Consider the following 20510-nt stretch of genomic DNA (forward strand, 5'->3'; position numbering starts at 1 on the left):
ATCTTAATTCACATTCCACTATTTTAATCAATAAACCCCTTAAAATGTGTCTTTTGAAATTACATGGGTGACTGCAACTCTCCAATAATAAAGACTTGAGAAACATGAGTTGCATGCAGAAAAACTTGCTATGTAAGGAAATACAAAACAGAATTGCATATGGGAGACAAATATTTCCTTTTTTTGGTTGTTTAATCTTTTCTATTTTCATCATTTGCAATCTGACTTACCTGTTTCTTTCCAAAAAGCTTAAGCAATATTTCGTGTTCCTTAGATTTTAATCAAGAATAAATCACTTGGTGATTACTGCAATCACCTACAGAATTAGCAATTTCCCAATAGTGCTCTTTTTATTAATCCAAATTCACTAAAATATTAAATGATATGAAAGGCTGCATTAAGATTTCTACCACCATATTTCATCGATTTGAAGACACATTCTATCACATAATAACATCTCTGAATTGGGGAAGTATCTTAAAGTTGATGCATCTTATTTAGAATTGTGTTATGGTTTAATTGGCAACATTTTTTCTACGTGGTGCATAAAGTATTGGTATGTGTCCATCAGTACTTAGAATATTAGAAGTTGCAGTTCAAATTTTCAACTTCAAGCAACAATTTCCCTGTCGTCCCAGCCATTCTCACAATATAAATACATGACTAACACGTTTAATTAGAAAAACTATCCAAACACAGTTCAATTTTTATATAAAATATTTAATTTTTAAAACACAGGCTATTCATATCACATAAATATCTTCAATTTTATGTTAGCTGCTATGGTCAGCAGAATTAACAAGTGTGACTACTAAGAATAACTTAGATACTGTCATTTATAGGAAAGTCTAAAGCTCTAAGACTCACCATATTAAAATTTCAGATATTTGAATACTGTAGCTATTTTGCTAAATTTCAAAATATTTCACTTCCTGCAATGTAGTTTCATTATAAGTTGTTAGTTATTAATATTCAAATAAAGCAAAATAATTTTTCTTCCATTCATTTCTCCTCAACAAAAAAATTCCATCAAAAAATAAAATGGTCAACTGACATCATTTTATAGCAGTAAAATGGTAAATTATCCACTTTAAAATATTCTTACTCTCACCAAACTACAATGCTTCCCATACACTGTTTTAAATGAAGGTTCACAAGTCAGAGGGCACAGGGTTAAAAGACTGCTTCATGACTTTAGAACTGGAGCAATTTCCATTCTGTAAAAGTTGTTTCAATTTAAGAGTCGAGTCAAAAAATAAGTTGCCAGGAGAACAGTTAAAACAAAATGGTTAATTGGCACAACTCTCATTTCCAGAGTCTATTTTTCCATTGAGTGATATGGAAACACTGGTTATTTACCTTTGGTTTCTTTCTATAATTATATATGTATGTGTAAGTGTGCACAAAAAATTGGACTTGATACCATTAGTTTAAATGATCTGCTCATCATTCTTTGTTGCTTTTAATAAAAGAAAAAAATGTTAAAATGAATTAAAGTTGCTCTAAGTCTGGCAGAAGTCCTAATAAACCTCACAGAAGGTGATAGGAGGGAAGGTTTTCTCTCCCTACTTTTTCTCTGCTTCAATAAATTCAATCTAGGTAGTTTCCAGTTAACAAGTGAACAGTTAATTTTTTCCCTAAAATGGGAATTCTATAACTTAAAATATGGTGTTTGCCACCTCACCCCCATGAACTTTAATAAAATTATGCAAATTGTTATTATGCCTTGCTTCTATGCGACTGCCCTCCAATTATCAATGGCGAAAGGAAACAGGAACAATGTCAGCTTGAAAGAAAACAATACTCTATAAAATTCCCATTTTGTTATTATTTTAGACTATTTAAATGACAAAACTTTTTAGAACTTCTTAGAAGTAACAGAAGGTACTGATTGGAGTTCTATTCCCTTTCTTTATTCTCACTCCTCTATCAAAAGAAGGTGGTAGTGGAAGGTAACAGCCCAAAGACAGGCAGAAAAGGAGAAAGTGCGATAGGCAGGGAGAATGAATCTAACAGGAACTGAACAGGCAGACCCTGAACACCCAAAAGCTCCCTGCCTCTTCAATACAATGTATTGATTCCCTTTAGAAGACAAATGGATGTAAAGATAAACTACTTTTTCAGACCTTAAGCTTACCTGTTAAGGCACTTACTTACCCTCCCCACCCCACCCATATTTTTCATATAAAACCCACTATTTCATTTGAATGCATTTTACTAGGTTATGATAATCTGCAAAATAAAACAAAAATAACATTGACCATTTTTTTTATAAAACTGTTGCATCAAGAGAAAGGTTGTGTTTTATTTTCTGAAATGAGCACAAAGTACACCTTTCACAATAACACTGAAAGCAGGTGCAAAGACTGACAGTGACCTCAGACTAAAGGTAGCTTTGTAAAAAGAAAAATACCAAATAAATCAGTGCCCTTTCTGATTGTTGTAAAACTGGAGGGGGGAGGGGTTGGTTGGTTGTTACATAAAAGTTGGTCCAAACTTACAAAAAAAGCACAAATGTGCATAGTTCAGAAGATCTGCAAGAGGACATAAAAAGACTTTTATGTCCCTAAGATTAGCATCCACTTAAAACTGCAAGAATACAAAATAAAATTGTTAACTAGAATTTGTGAAGATGTACAATCAATAGATCTAGTTTTTAGAACAGCATGTTTAAGCAAAGGGTGGTTTTTTTTTTGGTCTTTTTGTTAAACTATTGTATGCAAGACCTTTTCCACATAAAAATAAAGCTGTTGTTGAATTAATATTATTCAAGTCTCTTGGATTGCTGCCTTAAATTGCAGCTAGAAAAGTCTTTCCAGATAAAAATGATGTGCCTGAGGAAAAACAGATACTCAGTATGGCAGCCCTCTGCCTCGACCTCTGCCAGCTGATGTGCTAATGTGTCCCCTGTATCCTTGTGAATATCCAGGTCCTTGGGCAGGAGAAGTCCAGGTTTGTCCATGCAGGAGGCTGGGGCCACCTGGGTTTTCCTGTAAGTTACCACCATAGTTATAGCTGTGCATCTTTGCTGGCAAAGGATGAGTACTCTCTGGCCCTGTGGAAGGGTCACTGCTGTTTGCCAGGACCGCAATGGGGCCATGGCTATATTCAAATCTATGATCCTTGTCTCCACTAAACAACATGGGACCAGTATTGAGGTAAATGTCTCCATATCCAGCTACAGAACTGGGAAATGACTCGGAAAAGGCAGAAGGCTGAGGTGGACCACCAGAATGAGATGAAGTAGTACTGTAGTTATCCAAAGACTGAATATCTGAGTTTCCAATGAAGCTACGTCGTTCCAATGGTGGGGCAGAGTTACCTCCTAGACCATCATTGCTCACATAAGGAGCAGAAGAGAAAGAAGAGGATCCAAAATTGTCCTTGTAGTCTGAAGTGGGTACATAAGTGTCTCCTGCTTGGTAATCAATACCACCTTCTCTTTTGGGGTCATCCTGGGGCTGATGCTGAGCAAGTAGCTGCAATAGAGCTGCTTTCACTCCGGCATGAGGGTCAGTTAACGAAGAAGTAGTGGTGGGTACATGCTGGTTTTCTGTCCGATAATCCAGATCTTCTTCAGTGACTGGTGGTGGTTCAGGTGGTTCAGGAGGTCGTTGATCAGGAGGCAGAATACGAGGCCGATCTGGTTCTGGTGTGAGCTCTAATATCCTCATGTCTTGATGTTGGATAAGGTCATCTTGTCCTAAGTGAAACAAAGCAAAAACAGAGTCCAAATTACCATGGAAAACTAAATATTCAAAATAGTTCATGTTTCCTATGGGTGGTCCTAAAGAGCAATATAAGTTCCATCTCTGCACGGCCCACCCTCCTCCACAAAAGAAAGTAAAATAATAAAACAAAGAAAAAAAGATATTAAATGGAAAGGAAAAAAGGTGTATACATAAGTACTAATATTGCCTGCTACCATTTAAGTCTATGGTGACTGAAAAACTGTATTGTATTTGACTTTTCAAAGGTAGCTCAAAAATACCTGTTCATTGCTTGAAGAACAAAAGCTACTGTACACGTAAAGTTTCTGTCTTGGTCAATCATCCTGTTGCAGCTGGAGTAAAAGATTATTTCTTAACCATAAGTTTACATGAGAACAATGTATGGCATTCATAATGAGTTATATTGCACATGGATAATTTGCTAAAGAACCAATTCCTGAGAGTAAAGAGGCTAGAAAACCAACCTAAAACCAGTGACCTGAGAACTTTCAGGGTATCTCCTAGCAATGCCACTGAATAATACACATTATAGATAATCATCAATAGCCAGAAAATAGTGTGAATGCAGCTGTGTTAGTGGTCTGCTACCTGCAAACTTACCTGATATCGGAGTGCTAGGTTCTGGAGGTGGCCTGAGTTGTAACGATGCTTCATGTCCCGATCCATTTTCCCTTTCTTCGAGTAGCATGTCTTTCTGCTTTGACTGCTGAGCCTTTATTAACTGAGTCAACAGAACTGCAAATGCGCTCTGCACAGCCGCCTGGGCAGCATCAGTCTCCACTTTAGGCTGGATGCTCTGAGAAGGCTGAATTCCACCCAATGGTTTCGAAGACTCCTGTTGTGGTGTTGACGGATCTGTCTGTTTTTCACCTGTTGCCAAAATTCCAGCAGGAAGGTTTATTTTATTTAGCTGCTGTTGAGTCTCAGAGTTTACCTTAATGTTCAACATTTGGACAAAATCAGCCATATTAACACTTGTTTTAGATTGTAGTAGGTTTAGTAGAATTGCCAATTCACTGTGGTTTAACTGCTGTCCAGGGCCTGTTTTTACTAAAGACAAAATTTGTATTAATTAGGATTGCCATAATTCACAGCTTCCCCAACACCCAAATGGCTCTGTATTATCATATAAAAATGTACATTTGTAGGACAGTGTTTAAGAAACACTGTGTAAACGGAATCTCAGCCTAGTTCATTTCCATAAAATGTGGCTGCACATTAAAACAAAACAAAAAAAGGAATGAACTGTGGTCCATTTTGAATAAATTATCTTTAGGGGTAAATATTTCAAAAGGAAAGTCAAGATTACCACTAGAACCCCATACTATAAATATAACCAAGAAATATCACCTGTGAATAGGAACTGAATAATGATGATAATGATGATAATAATGATGATGATGATAGCAGCTACAGTGTCAGGTACTTTCTAAGCATTTTATATTCTTTATTACTTATGACAACCTTATTAGGCATGCTCTATTATTAGCTCCATTTTTTTTTCTAACCGAAGAAGAAAGTGACATCCAGAGAGAGTAAATAACTCCTACAGAAGCATGCTTATAATGTACATATATGATGATATTTGCTCATCAAAAGCAAAAGAGATTCAGTTGTTTTTCTTTTTACAATTTTCAGTTTAGAGTTATGATGGTTTATATGGGTTCTTGTACAAGCTTATAAGTCATATATAACAACACTGCTCAAATTCATATACCAAATACATTAAGTGATAATAAAAACACTGATAAGCAATTTCTATAACTATGTAAGAGAAACTCTAAAAACTGATGATTAATGCTCTTTTTATATTCTCTTTATATATTTTGAGATACTTTTTACTTAATATCATGTTTAGATTAATTCAAAACAAGCTGTTTTGCAAGTTCTTCTTGTGATGTGCAGCTTTAATAAGGAACCAAGCTTGTTTACTACACCTCAAGAGCCAGTTTTCCTCATTTTCCCTTTCATTTCTCTATTAACAGAAGCAGTCTCTCTGTGAGCTCAGAGACGTACTCTTTAACTATGGTGTCTCCTCTACACAAGTGGCATTTTTTAAATTTCAAGACATTTACTGATCAATGAAGAAAATGGGGCAAAAAGGACATATTCCTTTTCAGAAAACCAGAATATTCACTTAACAGTAAGTTGAAGAAATAGGAAGAAACAAAAAATAAAATGAAACTCTCCCCCATTAATAGGGTTGTTAAATGTGTAGATAAGAAACAATAACAAAGTGAGCCAAGAAAGGGCATGTCATTTTTTTACCAGTAAAATAAAATGAAATAACTACTCTCTATTCCACCAGGTTTGCTAGTGGAAAAGGACATCAGTATCATGAAAAGGGAGAGAAATAGAGACCTGATAGTCTTGTTAAGGAATATGACAGCTGTCACTTGGAACAACTGACCACCATCCAAACTTCTTGTTACTGCCATCTCAAATTCTATTTCAGTAGTAGATGGTATATAAGACATGTAACTTAAATACAAATTTAAAAACCTTCTTGTTGCTTCTCTTCTGCCTTTCTCCATATTTTATACATTTTTAACATGAAAAGAAATAATAACGATGTAGATAGTGCTCACTGTGTTCAACAGGATTTTCAGAATGGTAAATGAGCACTGGCTTCAGCTTAAAGTCACCAGCTGCATTAGTTCCTAACAGGAGAGTCAGCCTGTCCTTTGAAGTCAGGCATGGACTTCTCCTCTTTAGCTATCAAAGTCCTACACAGCATCTTCTTCTCATATGAGGTTGTTGTGTCTACATTGAAAATCTGTTTAATGTAGCCACCTTCATTAATTACATTAGCTATACCTTCCTGATGACTTGCTGTTTTTACATCAGTACTTGCTGCTTCGCCTTGCACTTATGTTATGAAAATGGCTTCTTTCCTTAAATCTCATGAACCAACCTGTGCTAGTTTTAAATCTTCTGCAGCTTCCTCTCCTCTCTTAGACTTCATACAATTGAGGAGAGTTAGGGCCTTGTTTTGGATTAGGCTTTGGCTTAAGGGAATGCTGTGGCTGGTTTGATCTTCTATTCAAATCACTAAAACTTTCTGCATATCAGCAACAAGGCTGTTTCACTTTCTTATCATTTGTGTGCTCACTGGAGTGAGTTTTTTACTTCCTTCAAGAATCTTCTTTTGCATCCACAACTTGGTTAACCAGCACAAGAGACCTAGCTTTTGGCCTATTTCAGCTTTCCACATGCCTTCCTCACTAAACTTAATCATGTCTAGCTTTTGATTTAAAAGTGAGACGTGACTCTTCCTTTCACTTGAACAATTAGAAGGTTATTAATTGGCCTAATTTCAATATTATTGTGTATCAGAGAATAGGGAGGCCTGAGAAGAAGAGAGATGGGGGAATGGTTGCTGGAGCAGTTAGAACATATACGAGATTTATCAATTAAATATACTCTCATGGGCACTGTCATGGTGCCCCAAAACAACTACAGTAGTAACATCAAAGACCACAAGTCATAGATCACCATAACAGATACAATAATAATGAAAAAGTTTGAAATATTGTGAGAATTAGCAAAATGTGACAGAGACACTAAGTGAGCAAATGCTACTGGAAAAATGCTACCAATACACTTGCTCAATGCAGGGATGCCGCAAACTTTCAATTTGTAAAAATAGCAGTATCTGTGAAGCCCAATAAAGTGTAGCACAATAAAACAAAGTTGCCTGTATTTATTTCATATCAGTTTCTGTATTTATAAGAAAAATTAAACTAAAGCTGAATGTTTTCTGGTTTCTCGAGGCAAAATGAGGGCATAGCTTCCATTTTTTTAAAAAGTTAACTAAATGAGAGGATGAGTTTAACAATACTTCTAAAATTAAAGAGACTGATTTCTTATGAAGAAGTTTACTGTTATAACAGGTTAAGTCAGAGGAAGAAATTGGCACAAATTGGATTCTAATTTTGAGATTTTACAGTATAATAAGCAATATATTAAAAGGTAATCTGAGGATATTATAAACAGCATGAAAGAGCTTCTATTATAATTTTTGGTTGTCTTTCAGTATCTTTCTTCTTACTCCTTAAGCATTCACAGACACTGAATGCTAAGCCTCAGTGAGAATAGTGTTAGTAAAAGACCTACTCACTTCTGTATCAGGGAAAAAAGGAAATAGAGAAATCTAATCATTAGCTATATGAAATTTGCTGCCTTCTTTATAAATTAATCTTACCTTGAGATTGCTTAATATTGTGATGCCAGTAGCAGTGAAATGTCTATACTGGTACAAGTAAGTAATAAGGAAATGTTGAGTTTGGTGATGTTCAACTTCAACCACAAATGCCTTAACACTAGAGCAATATAATCAACAGCAGCCACAAAACAAGGTGAAGAAAAGCAACCCATAGAAGCATTACTGACCAGGTGCTACATTCGAGTTGCTCTGAGATTTTAGTTGTGAAGTCGAAAGCACACCCTGGGGTGTGTTGGTTCTGCTGTCATCCAAGCCCAGAGACAAGTCCTTTCTGGGGGCTTTAATTGTGGAAACATCATCAGTCATGCCCATCTGCTTCTGTCTTCTTCGCTTTTTACTCCATAATTCATGACAATCTTGCCATAAAGGAAGGCTGGGGAAGAAAAGTATTAAGTTGTTTGTCAGTGGCATTTCTTAACAATAAAATGCTAATAATTCTTAACAAAGCTGCCACCTTCCCCTCCCCCATAAGTTGTTCTTGAAGACTTCATACATAGGCTTTGTAAACTCTGCCAATAAAAATAAGCCTTGATGACACACCTCCTTCAGAACTTGACCATTACAGATGGACTATTTTTCTGTGGCTTCTAAATAATCAATAATCATTTATTAAAACTATGAATGAAGAAAATACAGTCATAAAAAGTAGGTTACAGTTATCCTTGGTGCAATCTTTTAAAGCCAATTCTTATCATAGTACATCATATACTAAATACGAAATGAAAAAAAGGCAAAAAATATGCCATTTGCAGAAACTAGACACAGGATTAAAAAGGAGGAAAGGCTAAGACATAACATTTGTGAAAAACTTTCTAATGCCCTCGTATTTGCTTCTACAAGCAAAGGCTCTACAATAAACTGATGCTACAGAGGAGTTTCAAAAATCCAGTAATCCAGGCTCATTACTCAACAACAAAGAATTCTGAATAACTAGCAACTATCAAAATTACCCACAATTCTGAAATGATTCTACCTGAATGTAATTTCATAAACCTGACATTGCAAAATTACTTTTGCTTAAAGAAAGACATAAATATTGATTTATAAATGTTTTCTTCTTTCCCTAATAATCCAATGGGAAATTACTATTGTAACTATTTAAAGATGAGAAAATTGAGGCTTGGAAAGGTTAATAAACTTGCCCAGAATAACAACAAATTCTTTTAAGCAGCCCCAACCTGGTGATATATATCTGCAATCTTCAATCTGTATGTTTTCCTCTATGGATACATGAAGACTTTCTAAGGGGGTACACCTGGAATTGTTTTAAAAACTCTTCCCATATCCATATGTCCTCTTTCCTAAAGTTGATCTTTGAGAATGATCTGCACATTCAGCAAATTCTTTCATACCTCCTCTTTCACAATTACTCTTTATCTCATGTTGTAAAATAAAGGCATATGCAACAATATGGTCAAATCTTAGCAATGTAATATTAAGTTAAAAAAATCATTCAAAAAAGATTACAAACAGCATGACATCCTTTTATAAAATTAAAACCAACTAAAATTTTAAAATACAACTTTTTATGAGTACATATAGATGGCAACAAAAGAAAATAGGGATGACGGTTACCTCAAGTGGAGGAAGGCAAAGGGATAGGTTGTGGGGGTGGGGAGAGGGCATGATATGATTAAAGTAGGTTATTTTCAAGATTCTAGCTTTTATTTGGTAGGCTCATGGCTGCTTATCAACATCATTTAAAATAACTAATTAAATTAAGTAACTAAAAGAAAAAAAGAGAGCCATGCATGGACCAATGATGAGCAACACAAGGATTATGATTAAACCAAGTCTATGCACCTGAGGTCCAAAAACAAAACAAAGGCATACCTCTCAGCCATCTTACTATGGTGCAATGCCTCAGCGTGTAAAAACCTCCTGGAGTAACAAACAAAGGGATAATTTGAAATATTGATATTGGGAAGCTATAAGGCATCATAATCCCGCCAAAGATTTTCCTTTCCCTCTCCCTCATAGTCTCTTTCACGCGCGTGCGTGCACACGCTCTTGCTCACTCTCTCTGTGTGATAAGATGTGTGGCCTTAGCCTCTGTTGAGATATTCTGAATTCAGATGTACTACAGTAAATGGAATGATTTCAATTCCTCCATCCTGATCAGGGAATACATTGCTCTTTAGGAGAGTCCCACAGAGTAAAGCAAAGAAATCCACTAAAAGGACTTTTGTTCCCTCCCATAATTTAAAGGTAAGAGATTCCTTATGGATGATCTCAACACTCATCTTTAGAAAGAATAAACGTTACCCAAGAAATAGCTAAAACAGTATAAGTTAATGATGCTGACTCTCAGGAATTCCTGATATACCAGGAATGTTTTCTAAGATGACCAAAGTTTTATGTATTTTTCTGAAGGTTCAAATACTGGCTCAGACACTTAGTAGTTATTGTGTATCATTAGGCAAGTAACAACCTCTGTGCCTCAGTTTCCTTATCTTTAAAAATGAGATTAACAATACAATCTACCTTACGGGGCAGAAGTAATATATGTTAACATGTAAGCACTTGAATAGTGCCTCTCACACAGCAGACACTATATTCATGCTTGATACTATTTATCACCATTTAATAAGGTAGTTTAACTACTTTTATCAAATCACATCATAAAATATTTATACTAATTCTAGTTGATTGCATTTTATCTCAAGTTGTTTAATGCTTTATACATGCTAGTATGAAAAAAATAAAATTACAGGCTAATTGCCAGTCTAATTCACTTTTTAGCAATATATGCTTTTTCTCTTTTCATTAACTACATCAGAAAAGTTTGACAGGATTTCTAATACTATTAATGGAGTTATTTTTTTTATACCCTACGCATTTGATTATTCCTAAAAAATTGATCAGAAGAGTTTAGTACATACACATATTTCCTAAAGGAATCCATGTCTTTCTTCATAGTCTTTAGACCTCATAATTTATAATTTTAAGTATCTATTACAAAATGAGAGGTTGTGTTGTTTATATAATTTTATTTAAATATTAGATCAATAGCATTATAATTTCCACCTGTTTTAGTGATGTATCTAACAAGATGTATCCAAAAATGTATTGCTGGTTTACATAATTTTCACCAAAATGTATATTAAAATTTTTTTTCATGGAAAAAATGCAGTCGCGTATGGGCTGATAAAAAAACTGAGTACACTTAGGTGATGCATTTGACAATATGAACAGTGTTTCCAATTAGGTTATGTAAAAGACATTTTTCATAAATTGGGATACATCCATAGTTTCAAGGTTTTAACAAAAACATATATCTTAAAAATGTAATAAGAAACAATTTAATAAATTGGCAAAATAGCACTGAAATTACATGCTGAGTTTTTAATCTTTTTCTAAGTATACTAGATTAAACAAGTGCTAATAAAAAAAAGTAACAAGTATAAGAAGTCATTTAAATAAGTATTAGTAAAGCTTCTTTGGATTATTTTCTCCAAATATAAAATATTAAATGATTAATGACTAGATATCTTTGGCAAGTCATGTGGTTTCCAGTTCTCTACTGTCGAAATAATTAAAGAAAAAAGTCTTAAAGGTCATTAAAATGACCTTTATTATTTTAAAGGTCATTACAATGATTTTTGATGACAGATCACTATGTGATTTTTGGGACGTAATATGGAAGGAGTTCAAAGCTCAGTGTTATAACTATGACAAAACTCCATCACTCTCAAATGCTTTATAGAGTATCTATAAAAATAAAATTATAATTAATGTAGAACTATGTCTCATTATACAATAAGTACTATTAACTAATCGATATGCAAATTACATGGAGGAAAAATATCTCAGCCTTATTTATTTCATTAGGTCGCATTTCCAACAAAATTTACTAAATCTTTAACTATATACTACTACTATCTGAACTGACAATTTAATCAGAAGAAAAAAAGCTTTATAGTCAGAAAAAATATTTTAAAATCAAACTTCCATTTATATACATATATTGTTTTAAAGAGGTATTAATAGGGTAAATAAAATTTTTTCAAGGAAAAATATATATTGCATTAAAAACCTGCAGAAGTAATACAGGTTCAAGGTGAAAAAAGAACAATGTCCAAATGTTGAAGAGTTTCTTCACACCTTTTCTAAGTGATGTTGATAAATATAAAATGCTAAGATATTTTGATTACACTGAATATATTTTTAAGAGTGAGAGAACTGCTCCATTTAAGTGTCAATACTTATGATAACACTGAAAATTACATCTCTGGCAACTATTTAAACTCTTGATTAAAAAAAGTTTAGATGTCAATTTGAAATGTGCTTTGATACAGTTTTACCAGAATTCTTTCATGTGGACCATGTAAACCAAAAATCAACTTAGTATTCTAACAGAGGAAAAAAATGACATATTCCTCTTGATATGATACAACAGGAAGCACATATCAGTACCTAGATAGTATTCATGCCAAAAAAAAAAGTTACTCTAATTCTGATTCTAATTCACAAGAAATCAATTAAAACCAGACTGTAGTCTCTTACAAAGCAGCTAACTTGGACTCTTCAAAAATGTCATAAAAGCCCTCCCCAAAGAAGCATGAAAACCTGGAGACATGACAACTAAATGAAATGTGTAAGCTCTGAATGAATTCTTCACCACCACCACCCCCCAAAAAAGAACAGGCTATAAAAGAAATTATTGTAGAGAAATTTTATTATGGGCTATTAGATACTGCAATGTTAAATTTCTTATGCTTTATAATGATACTATAGTTATGCAGAAGTCCTAGTCTTATAGATAATGTGAATTATTTATAAATAAAGTGTCACTTCCATCATGTAATATTCAAATAGTTCAGGAAAAAGTTTATACAGATTTGGCAAATCTGTCCAAATGTTAATAACCGTTGAATATAGGTGAAGAATATATAAGCAAAAACAAACAAAAACCCCATGAAACAATTCAACCATGAATGATTCAGGTCCCTCAACATATCAGATAGATCCTTTATGCCTTTCAAATCATCCCGCAAAGACTATTCACAATAGCAAAAACTTAATGAAGCTGAATATGATGGTTTCACAGAATTATAGTAAGCCCAATCTAAGTGATAAGTGGAAGAGCCAGGATTTGAACTCCAAAGCCCCATGTTTGCTCATTTACAATATGCTAATTGTACTACAAGGAAACATTTTATTATTATAGGGATAGGTTTGCTTTTATAATGTTCATCATCATTTTTTAAATTACTAAGAAAATCCCTACGAAGTTTCTAGGTCCTACCAAGAAACAAATGGACTGCTTTGTCCCCTCCTCCCCTTTACCCAAATCAATCCTACAGAATTATAGAAGCCACTAGAGAGTGAAGTTTCAAGAACTCAGCTATTCTGACTCCCAAACCCTACACATCCCACCCTCAATGGACAATAAACTAATTCTATACAGGCTTTTGATACTAATATTCTTTTATTCAATAATAAAATATTTCTATTGTATAATTTGCCAAGGAATATTTCAGAACATCTCTTTCTTACTAGACTAATGTGAATTTGAGAGCTGGCTCCACCCTTCACTAGATTTGTATTCTTGGGCAAGTTTTTTAACCTCTTTGAGCCTGCTTCCTTCTCTGTAAAATGGTGACAGTAATACCCACCTGAAAGGACTATAAAAATTAATGTAATATGTAAACAATGTTTAGCATAGCACTCAAAATTTTAGCTATAGCAACTAGAAGTATAAGCAGTAGTATTGGTATAAGAACTATTAGAATAATAATAAGCTACAATAGTAATATTTTCTTAAGAGTTAAAATATATTAATAAAATTAGCTAGAGAAAGGCTACCTTTGCTAGTCCTAAGGTTAGCTGAACATTAAGCAAGATTTTACATTCTAGATGTGCAAATTATGTGTTTACTGTTATTCTATTTTTTTATTTATTCTATTTCTTTTGACTTAACTAATCATGAACAGCTTTTGTTATATAGAGATGTTATTAAAACTATCCAGATTCTTTATATATGGGATCTAAATAACAAAATAATAAAAAGTCACTTACTCTGGTGGAGGCATTTTTGAGGGTTCCACATCCCGTAGGAACTCACACTGAAGAGCCTGTTCTGCAGTGCAGCGCTTACTAGGATCCAAGGCGAGCATGTAATCAAATAAATCTAGTGCAGCTGCAGGAATACTAGCATGAGAAAATTACAAAAGTCATACATGTTCTTTGACACAAGTTTCATGTTTCTTTAGAAGCTTATTTCAAAGACTAGCATATTTTTTGTTTTCTCCCTTCTTTAATTCCCCTCCACCCATTTCCACCCCTGAACCATGGATGTTGCCGTTTCCCATTAAGAACTGGATCTCTGAAGGTGGGGTGTCCCCTCCCACACACTCACAGCGTGCGCCTGGGGCCTGGCACTCCCGGCACACCCGGGAGCATGTTTTTGAAATATGTTTTATAACATGTTTCTAATACTTTATTCCAGTAAATTCCAATTTTCCTTTGAAGAAATATTTTTCCATAATTTTATAATTATTATTCTAAATAACTTTAAATTTGTCAAATAATAGCATACTTTATTACTCTGTGGGCAATCTACTGTTATAACATAAATAAAGAATTGAACAGAATAGTTTCCTACAATGAAATAAAAATCTGAGCTCAAGTAACTTAAAGCTGTTTCATTAAAATTTAAAATAGTATTAAAGTTCTTTCATGTAAGTATCAAACCAAACACACAAACTCAAACCACCAATTCCATAATGGTGCAGAAATGGAAATTTGCATGTAGAAAAGGGAAACTCAGTTAAATGACATAGAAGACTTGTGATAGGTCTACCTTTGGTCAATAGAGGATAGAGTGACATTTAGAATTCACAAGAAATAACTTAAAAAAAAAAACATTTAATGCAATATGGATGTTTAGTATCCACTTCTTACAAAACAAATTCTTCTCTTAACTTTCGACGATACTGCTTCTTTGGTTTCATGGTGTTGAAATATGGTAGTTTGATTACATCAGGCCACACTGCAGGACATGGACTCCCACATATACGGCTAAACACACAAAAAGAAGTACATCACTATAAACTACATAGAAAAAATCACGAACAACTGCCATACAAAACAACAACTCATTTTTAAATACACAAAAGTTGAAGTTCTGATATAAGTATAAGAAGTTTCATTAAGTATTTTAGTCGTCCCAACTTAATTGTTTTAAGAGATGAACTGATTTTCAGTGGAAACTGCTAACATTCCAAACACTCCAATTCCTAGAAAGAGAACTTTCATATTTTCAAAATCAAATCTTAAAACACAGGTAACACTCAAAATATGCTGCCCATATTTTAAACGGAAATAAAAAATTTTATGTCAATAAATTAAGAAACTAGAGTTTAGTATATGTCTTTCTCTGGTTTCATAGGTACCTGTCATTACCGCTTCTCAAGAATATAATGAAGTTTGCAAAAATAGCAGAAACATATCTTACACTCAGGAAGGTAAGTATATTGCAGAGATTGCTGAATTTTATCAACAAGAGGACTCTAAAAGTAACTTTCTTGAAACATACAAGTTCTTCAAAATCGTGCCACTGTTCTCAAGGTATATAGACATTTTAACTGTTTTGCTCTCTGCTAGTATCTTGAAAACCCTCATTATTTCTGTATTAATTAGTAAGTCCTTGTTATAATTTATAGAAGAAATGCTATTAACAAATAGGTAACTCTAGCTGGTAAATTGTTAAAAACTGATGTTGGTAATATACAGATTAAAAAATTGGTCAAATATGCTTGAGTATAGTAAATCTCAAGGATAAATGTACATTGTGTGTAAAATTATTAGCTGGTGTTCAAATATAAAAAGGTCCATGCATCACGAATAAAAAGTAAATTAATATTCTATACACACATATAAATTCATGCACCAATGTGTATAAGTATTTGACAACTAAAGTTGCCAGACATTCTTTAGCTGAGCTTTAGAATCCTACCTCAGAAACACATATTTATTATCTGAAAAAACTTCTCACTTTTTTAAGCTATATGTCATTCACATTGTGTTTTCTGTTTCAATATATATGTTCCAAGACCACTGGTAGATGCCTGACAACCACAAATAGTACTGAACCCTATATATGCTGTTTTTCCCCAAACATACATATATAACTATTATAAAATATAATTCATAAATTAGGCACAAGAGATTAACAACAAAACTAATAACCAAATAAAATAATTAGAACAATATTCTGTAATAAAAGTTATATGAATGTGGTCTACCTCTCTCAAAATATGTTATTGTACTATACTCACCCCTTATACAATATGGACACTCTGGACAAAGGGAAGATTCATGTCCTGGGGGGGTGGGATAGGACAATGTGAACCTTCATCATGATACTCAGAATAGGATGCAATTTAAAACTTATGTTTTATTTCTGGAATGTTCCATTTAATATTTTTGAACCGCGGTTGACCGAAGGTAACTGAAATTGAAACTGCATATAAGGGGGACCACTGGAGTTAAGCATTTTTATCAAGACCAAGCTTTTTAAAAGGTATCAAGGTCTTATTCTTTGTACACTTCCAATCTCTTCTACCATTTCAATCTTTTTGTATAACCCAATTTTTACAACCTTCTCAAAAATAAAGTGGCTTTCTTAGGAAAGGCCAAACTTAGGAGCATGGATTGCTATGACCTGGTACCAAACTGCCTTCTTAGTCTCATCTCCCAACTGACCTCTTCCCACAGACTGACCACATATTCTACCTAACTAAATATGCACAATTATCTGAAAAGACTATTGAAGAACAGTATATGACAGACATGAGGATCCCAGATGTACTTTATTAAGCCAGACATTAAAAGTTTTATAAAAATGTAAAACAATGCGACTCACTTCACCAACATAGTGACTTTTTACAATTAAAGACGTTATTTTTAACATTTTAAAATGAATTAATATTTTTAATTTCTCAGTTTTAATTTCTAATGTGGTAAATATCAAAGACACAACCAACATAAAAACTCCAGGGATCTTTCATAATTTTTAAGAATGTACAGGTGTTCTGAGATCAAAATAATTAAGAAGCACAATTTATGCTAATAATTTATGAAGGTATAGATACTTCATTTTAAAAAATATGAGAACTTTTGTAATCTGCCTAAGGTATTTTCTGGAACAAGGCAAAATAAAAATAATTTGACAGGTGTAGTAGTATAAAGCTCTTTAAGACAGATTCTGATTCGTATTCCCATCTTTGATCAGTTTACACATATCTGTACAATACAAACTCTAGACCTCATCATTTCTGAGGCTTTAGATGGAAGAAATATTCCAGTATTATTACAGATAAGATGAGAGGGAAAAGGATGTATTAGGAAACTTACACTTATTTAATTCTTACAATCCTAAGCATATTCTTAGTTTTGTTTTGCTCGTGAAGAAACAAACTCAGAACATTATGGAACTTATCCTAAGTTACAAGAGCAGGCAGTAGATGAGCAGTCATTAGACCAAGGTCTGTAAGATACCAAAGCCCACCCCTATGAATATACTGTGCTGTCTCCCTCAAATCAGGGAGACTTGTTTCTTTCTCAGAAACCTCTTTTTATTCATGTTTTTTTTTTTAAATTATGCTACAGAATCAAAGTTGAAGCATCTTTTTGTTTAATAAATATTTGATATCTTACCAACAAAACAAAAGCACTCTGAAATATATAAACTGGAAAGTAAAACAGTCCCCACCCTACCCTTTTCACAAGTCCATGTGAAGATGAACAATTCCAGACTCTTGATGTGTTCAATTTGATTTATCTAAATGAGATCAAATCAACACAGCCTTCTGGAAAACTGCTCCTTTCATGTAACTGTTGTTTTTCTATTGTCAGTACTCCAGCTCTACCATTTCCTTTTTAATAACTGTACAGTATGCCACTTAAGTGGATGGACTGTGCTTTCTTTTCCCATATAGTCACTAATTGACTTAACATGCTCATAAAATAACTCAAGTACAATAATGCCTCAGGATTTTTATTATCTTGCTTTTCCCTCACTTAAGATTTCTGCTCAAATGATACTCTATGAGAAAGACAGTCTCTGACTATCTACAACACTACCTATTATTTTCTATCCACTTAATATATTTTATTAATTTGTTTGTTTGTCTCCCCAACTAGAAAGCAGAAAAGTTGTGTGCCAGTTACTAATCACTAAGGGTACAATCTTGACCCTCCATTATATCCTGAGAACCTAGTAACTGGCACACAACCAGTAATTAATAAATACTGTTCAATTAATCCTCCTCACTTGAAATGTCTTCTGTATTATATTCTAAGTTATATAAACTTGCTTTATTTCTGGACTTCTCATATAATTCCACTGATTTATATATGTATCTTGTGCCAGCAGAAAAGTTTTAGTTATTATAATTTTGTTTTAACATATGATATGATAAACTTTCCTTCTTTTTAAGAATTTTCTTGGTTATTTTCATGTTTATCCCTCCAAATGAACATTAAAATCAATCATTTCAAAAAATATCTTTTGAAATTCTCATTAGGACTATAATGATACAGGACGAATTACCATCTTTAAAATCAATTAAGGCCTCTCCAATAATTATTCAAATTTTCTTTACAATTTTAAGTGAGACATTACAGTTTTCAATATTCCTGGGGTATATATAATACATATATGTTTTTTAAAAAGCATCTTTCCCACCCACTGTATTTCTAATTGTTATTACTTGTTCATATTTTTTAAAAGCAATTGCTTTTAGTATGTATTAATAAATATTATATTTTTTGTGTACACACACACACACACACACACTTTAATACTTGCCACTTTACCAAACTCCTTATTTAAGGTGTTTCGGGTGATTCCCTGGTATGCTGCATGTATGCATATATGCAATATTATTATGTACAAATTATGACAATACTGCCTTCATCTTTCCACTAACTTACGTATTATTGGATCTCTTTTCTAATCCTATTTGGGAACTGGTTAGTACTTCTAAAAATACTCTTAAATAATGATACTAGAAGACAACTTTGTCTCATTCTTATCTTTATTTCTAGTATTACACCACTAAATATTATTCAGGCTGTTAGTGTGTGATATCCCTCTACACTTCCTTAGTTAGTAGTTTATATTTCTAGCAAATGGCTATTAAACACCTATGAAGATAAACATATTTTACTTCTATTAAAATGATGAATTATAACAATAGACTTTCTAAAACTGAAACATCCTTGTATTCTTGGGATAAACTTCACTTGAATTTGCAAGTTAATTTTCTAACGAAAAGCTGGACACTATTGGCTAATTTCTCTCCTTTACAACTTTCCAGAAATTTTATTTCTTACATAGTACTGAGAATTGATTAAAAGTTTAGATACTAAGGTAAAACTGTCCACATTTAAATCTCAATTCCATTCTGTCACACTTTAAAATAAAAATGATCTACCATTTATTCTCTCCTCTGTCATATTCACTCTTCTTTCCCAGTCTTATCTTTTTGGCCTCAAGCCTTTTTGATCACACACACACACACACACACACACCTTTACTTTACACACACGCACACACAAAAAAGATTTAAAGGCTTTAAAATCCTTAATTTTACCAGATCAAGTATTGAAGTGCCTGCACTCTAGTTTCTCCTCCATTCAGCAATGATTAGCCTTCAAGAGAACCACACTGTTCTCCTGAAAATACAGTCTGAAAGATTTTAAATTTCCTAATAGAGTATAATAATCCTCACCCAGAAAATATTATAATCATAAGCTTACCTTATTAATTCCAGTTGTGCAAGTTCCTGATTTGCTTGAAATATTGGTTTTTTAGTGAAGAGTTCACCAAGAATACACCTAATGAAAAAAATACCCATCATGAATCAAGTGAAATGATTTTACTTCACTAACAAAAGTTTCAAGTAAATTAAACCAGTCAATAACCCTATCTTACCCACAACTCCACACATCAATGGCTGGTGTATATCGTTCTTCTCCCAACAGCAATTCAGGTGGACGGTACCATAAAGTGATGACCTTGTTAGTATATGGCCGACTAAACAAAGAACAAAACAAAACAAACAAACAAAAAAACTCTTTAGAGTTAGTATATCTGTTAGGATAAGAGAGATTCTCTTAGGAAATATTATTTTGGCTAATCAAAGTACTCCTCCAATCCTAACCAAAACCACTTTTGTATGCCTACTAGATAGAGACATGCTAAGACATCTAATATATTATCATAAACTACAGGAGAGCAGCGTGATTAACTGAAAAATTCCCTTAGCATGTAAGGGAATTTAAACACTTGTACTATAATATATAAAAATAAAAAGTAGTTGGCTGGTTTTAACTGTAATCTGGTCAAAGAAAGGTCTTTTTACCAACCCAACTGTTCAGTACTACTCTTCCATAATAACTTTTAAAGGAATTAACTGATTTAAAGAGAGTTGATTTTGACCAAATCTGGAAATTAATGTGTAGCAAGATATAGTTTAAACTGGAATCACCTAACAAAAGTTTTTAACTGGGCATATCTTTGGCAATCTTTTGTTGATTTCGCA

General features: G+C 33.3%; 1 protein-coding gene across 2 annotated transcripts in view; it reads right to left on the minus strand.

The window, feature by feature from the left end:
• Window positions 1-699: 699 nt before the first annotated feature.
• The window catches only part of CDK13 (cyclin dependent kinase 13), a 90850-nt gene continuing 71039 nt past the window's right edge, over window positions 700-20510 (minus strand). Inside the window, exons 8-14 of one of the 2 annotated variants that reach the window (XM_039849278.1) lie at window positions 19901-20002; window positions 19726-19803; window positions 14863-14979; window positions 13978-14109; window positions 8124-8329; window positions 4332-4781; window positions 700-3703 (exon numbers count right to left, since the gene is read on the minus strand). In XM_039849278.1, coding sequence (XP_039705212.1) covers window positions 2853-3703; window positions 4332-4781; window positions 8124-8329; window positions 13978-14109; window positions 14863-14979; window positions 19726-19803; window positions 19901-20002 — 1936 coding nt within the window. In that variant the 3' untranslated portion in view covers window positions 700-2852. The remainder of the gene's footprint in view (window positions 3704-4331; window positions 4782-8123; window positions 8330-13977; window positions 14110-14862; window positions 14980-19725; window positions 19804-19900; window positions 20003-20510) is intronic. The other variant, XM_039849279.1, reaches the window with a different exon arrangement.

Source organism: Pteropus medius, unplaced genomic scaffold, assembly GCF_902729225.1.
Source record: "Pteropus medius unplaced genomic scaffold, Ma_sr-lr_union100, whole genome shotgun sequence".
NCBI classification, from domain to species: Eukaryota; Metazoa; Chordata; class Mammalia; order Chiroptera; family Pteropodidae; genus Pteropus; species Pteropus medius.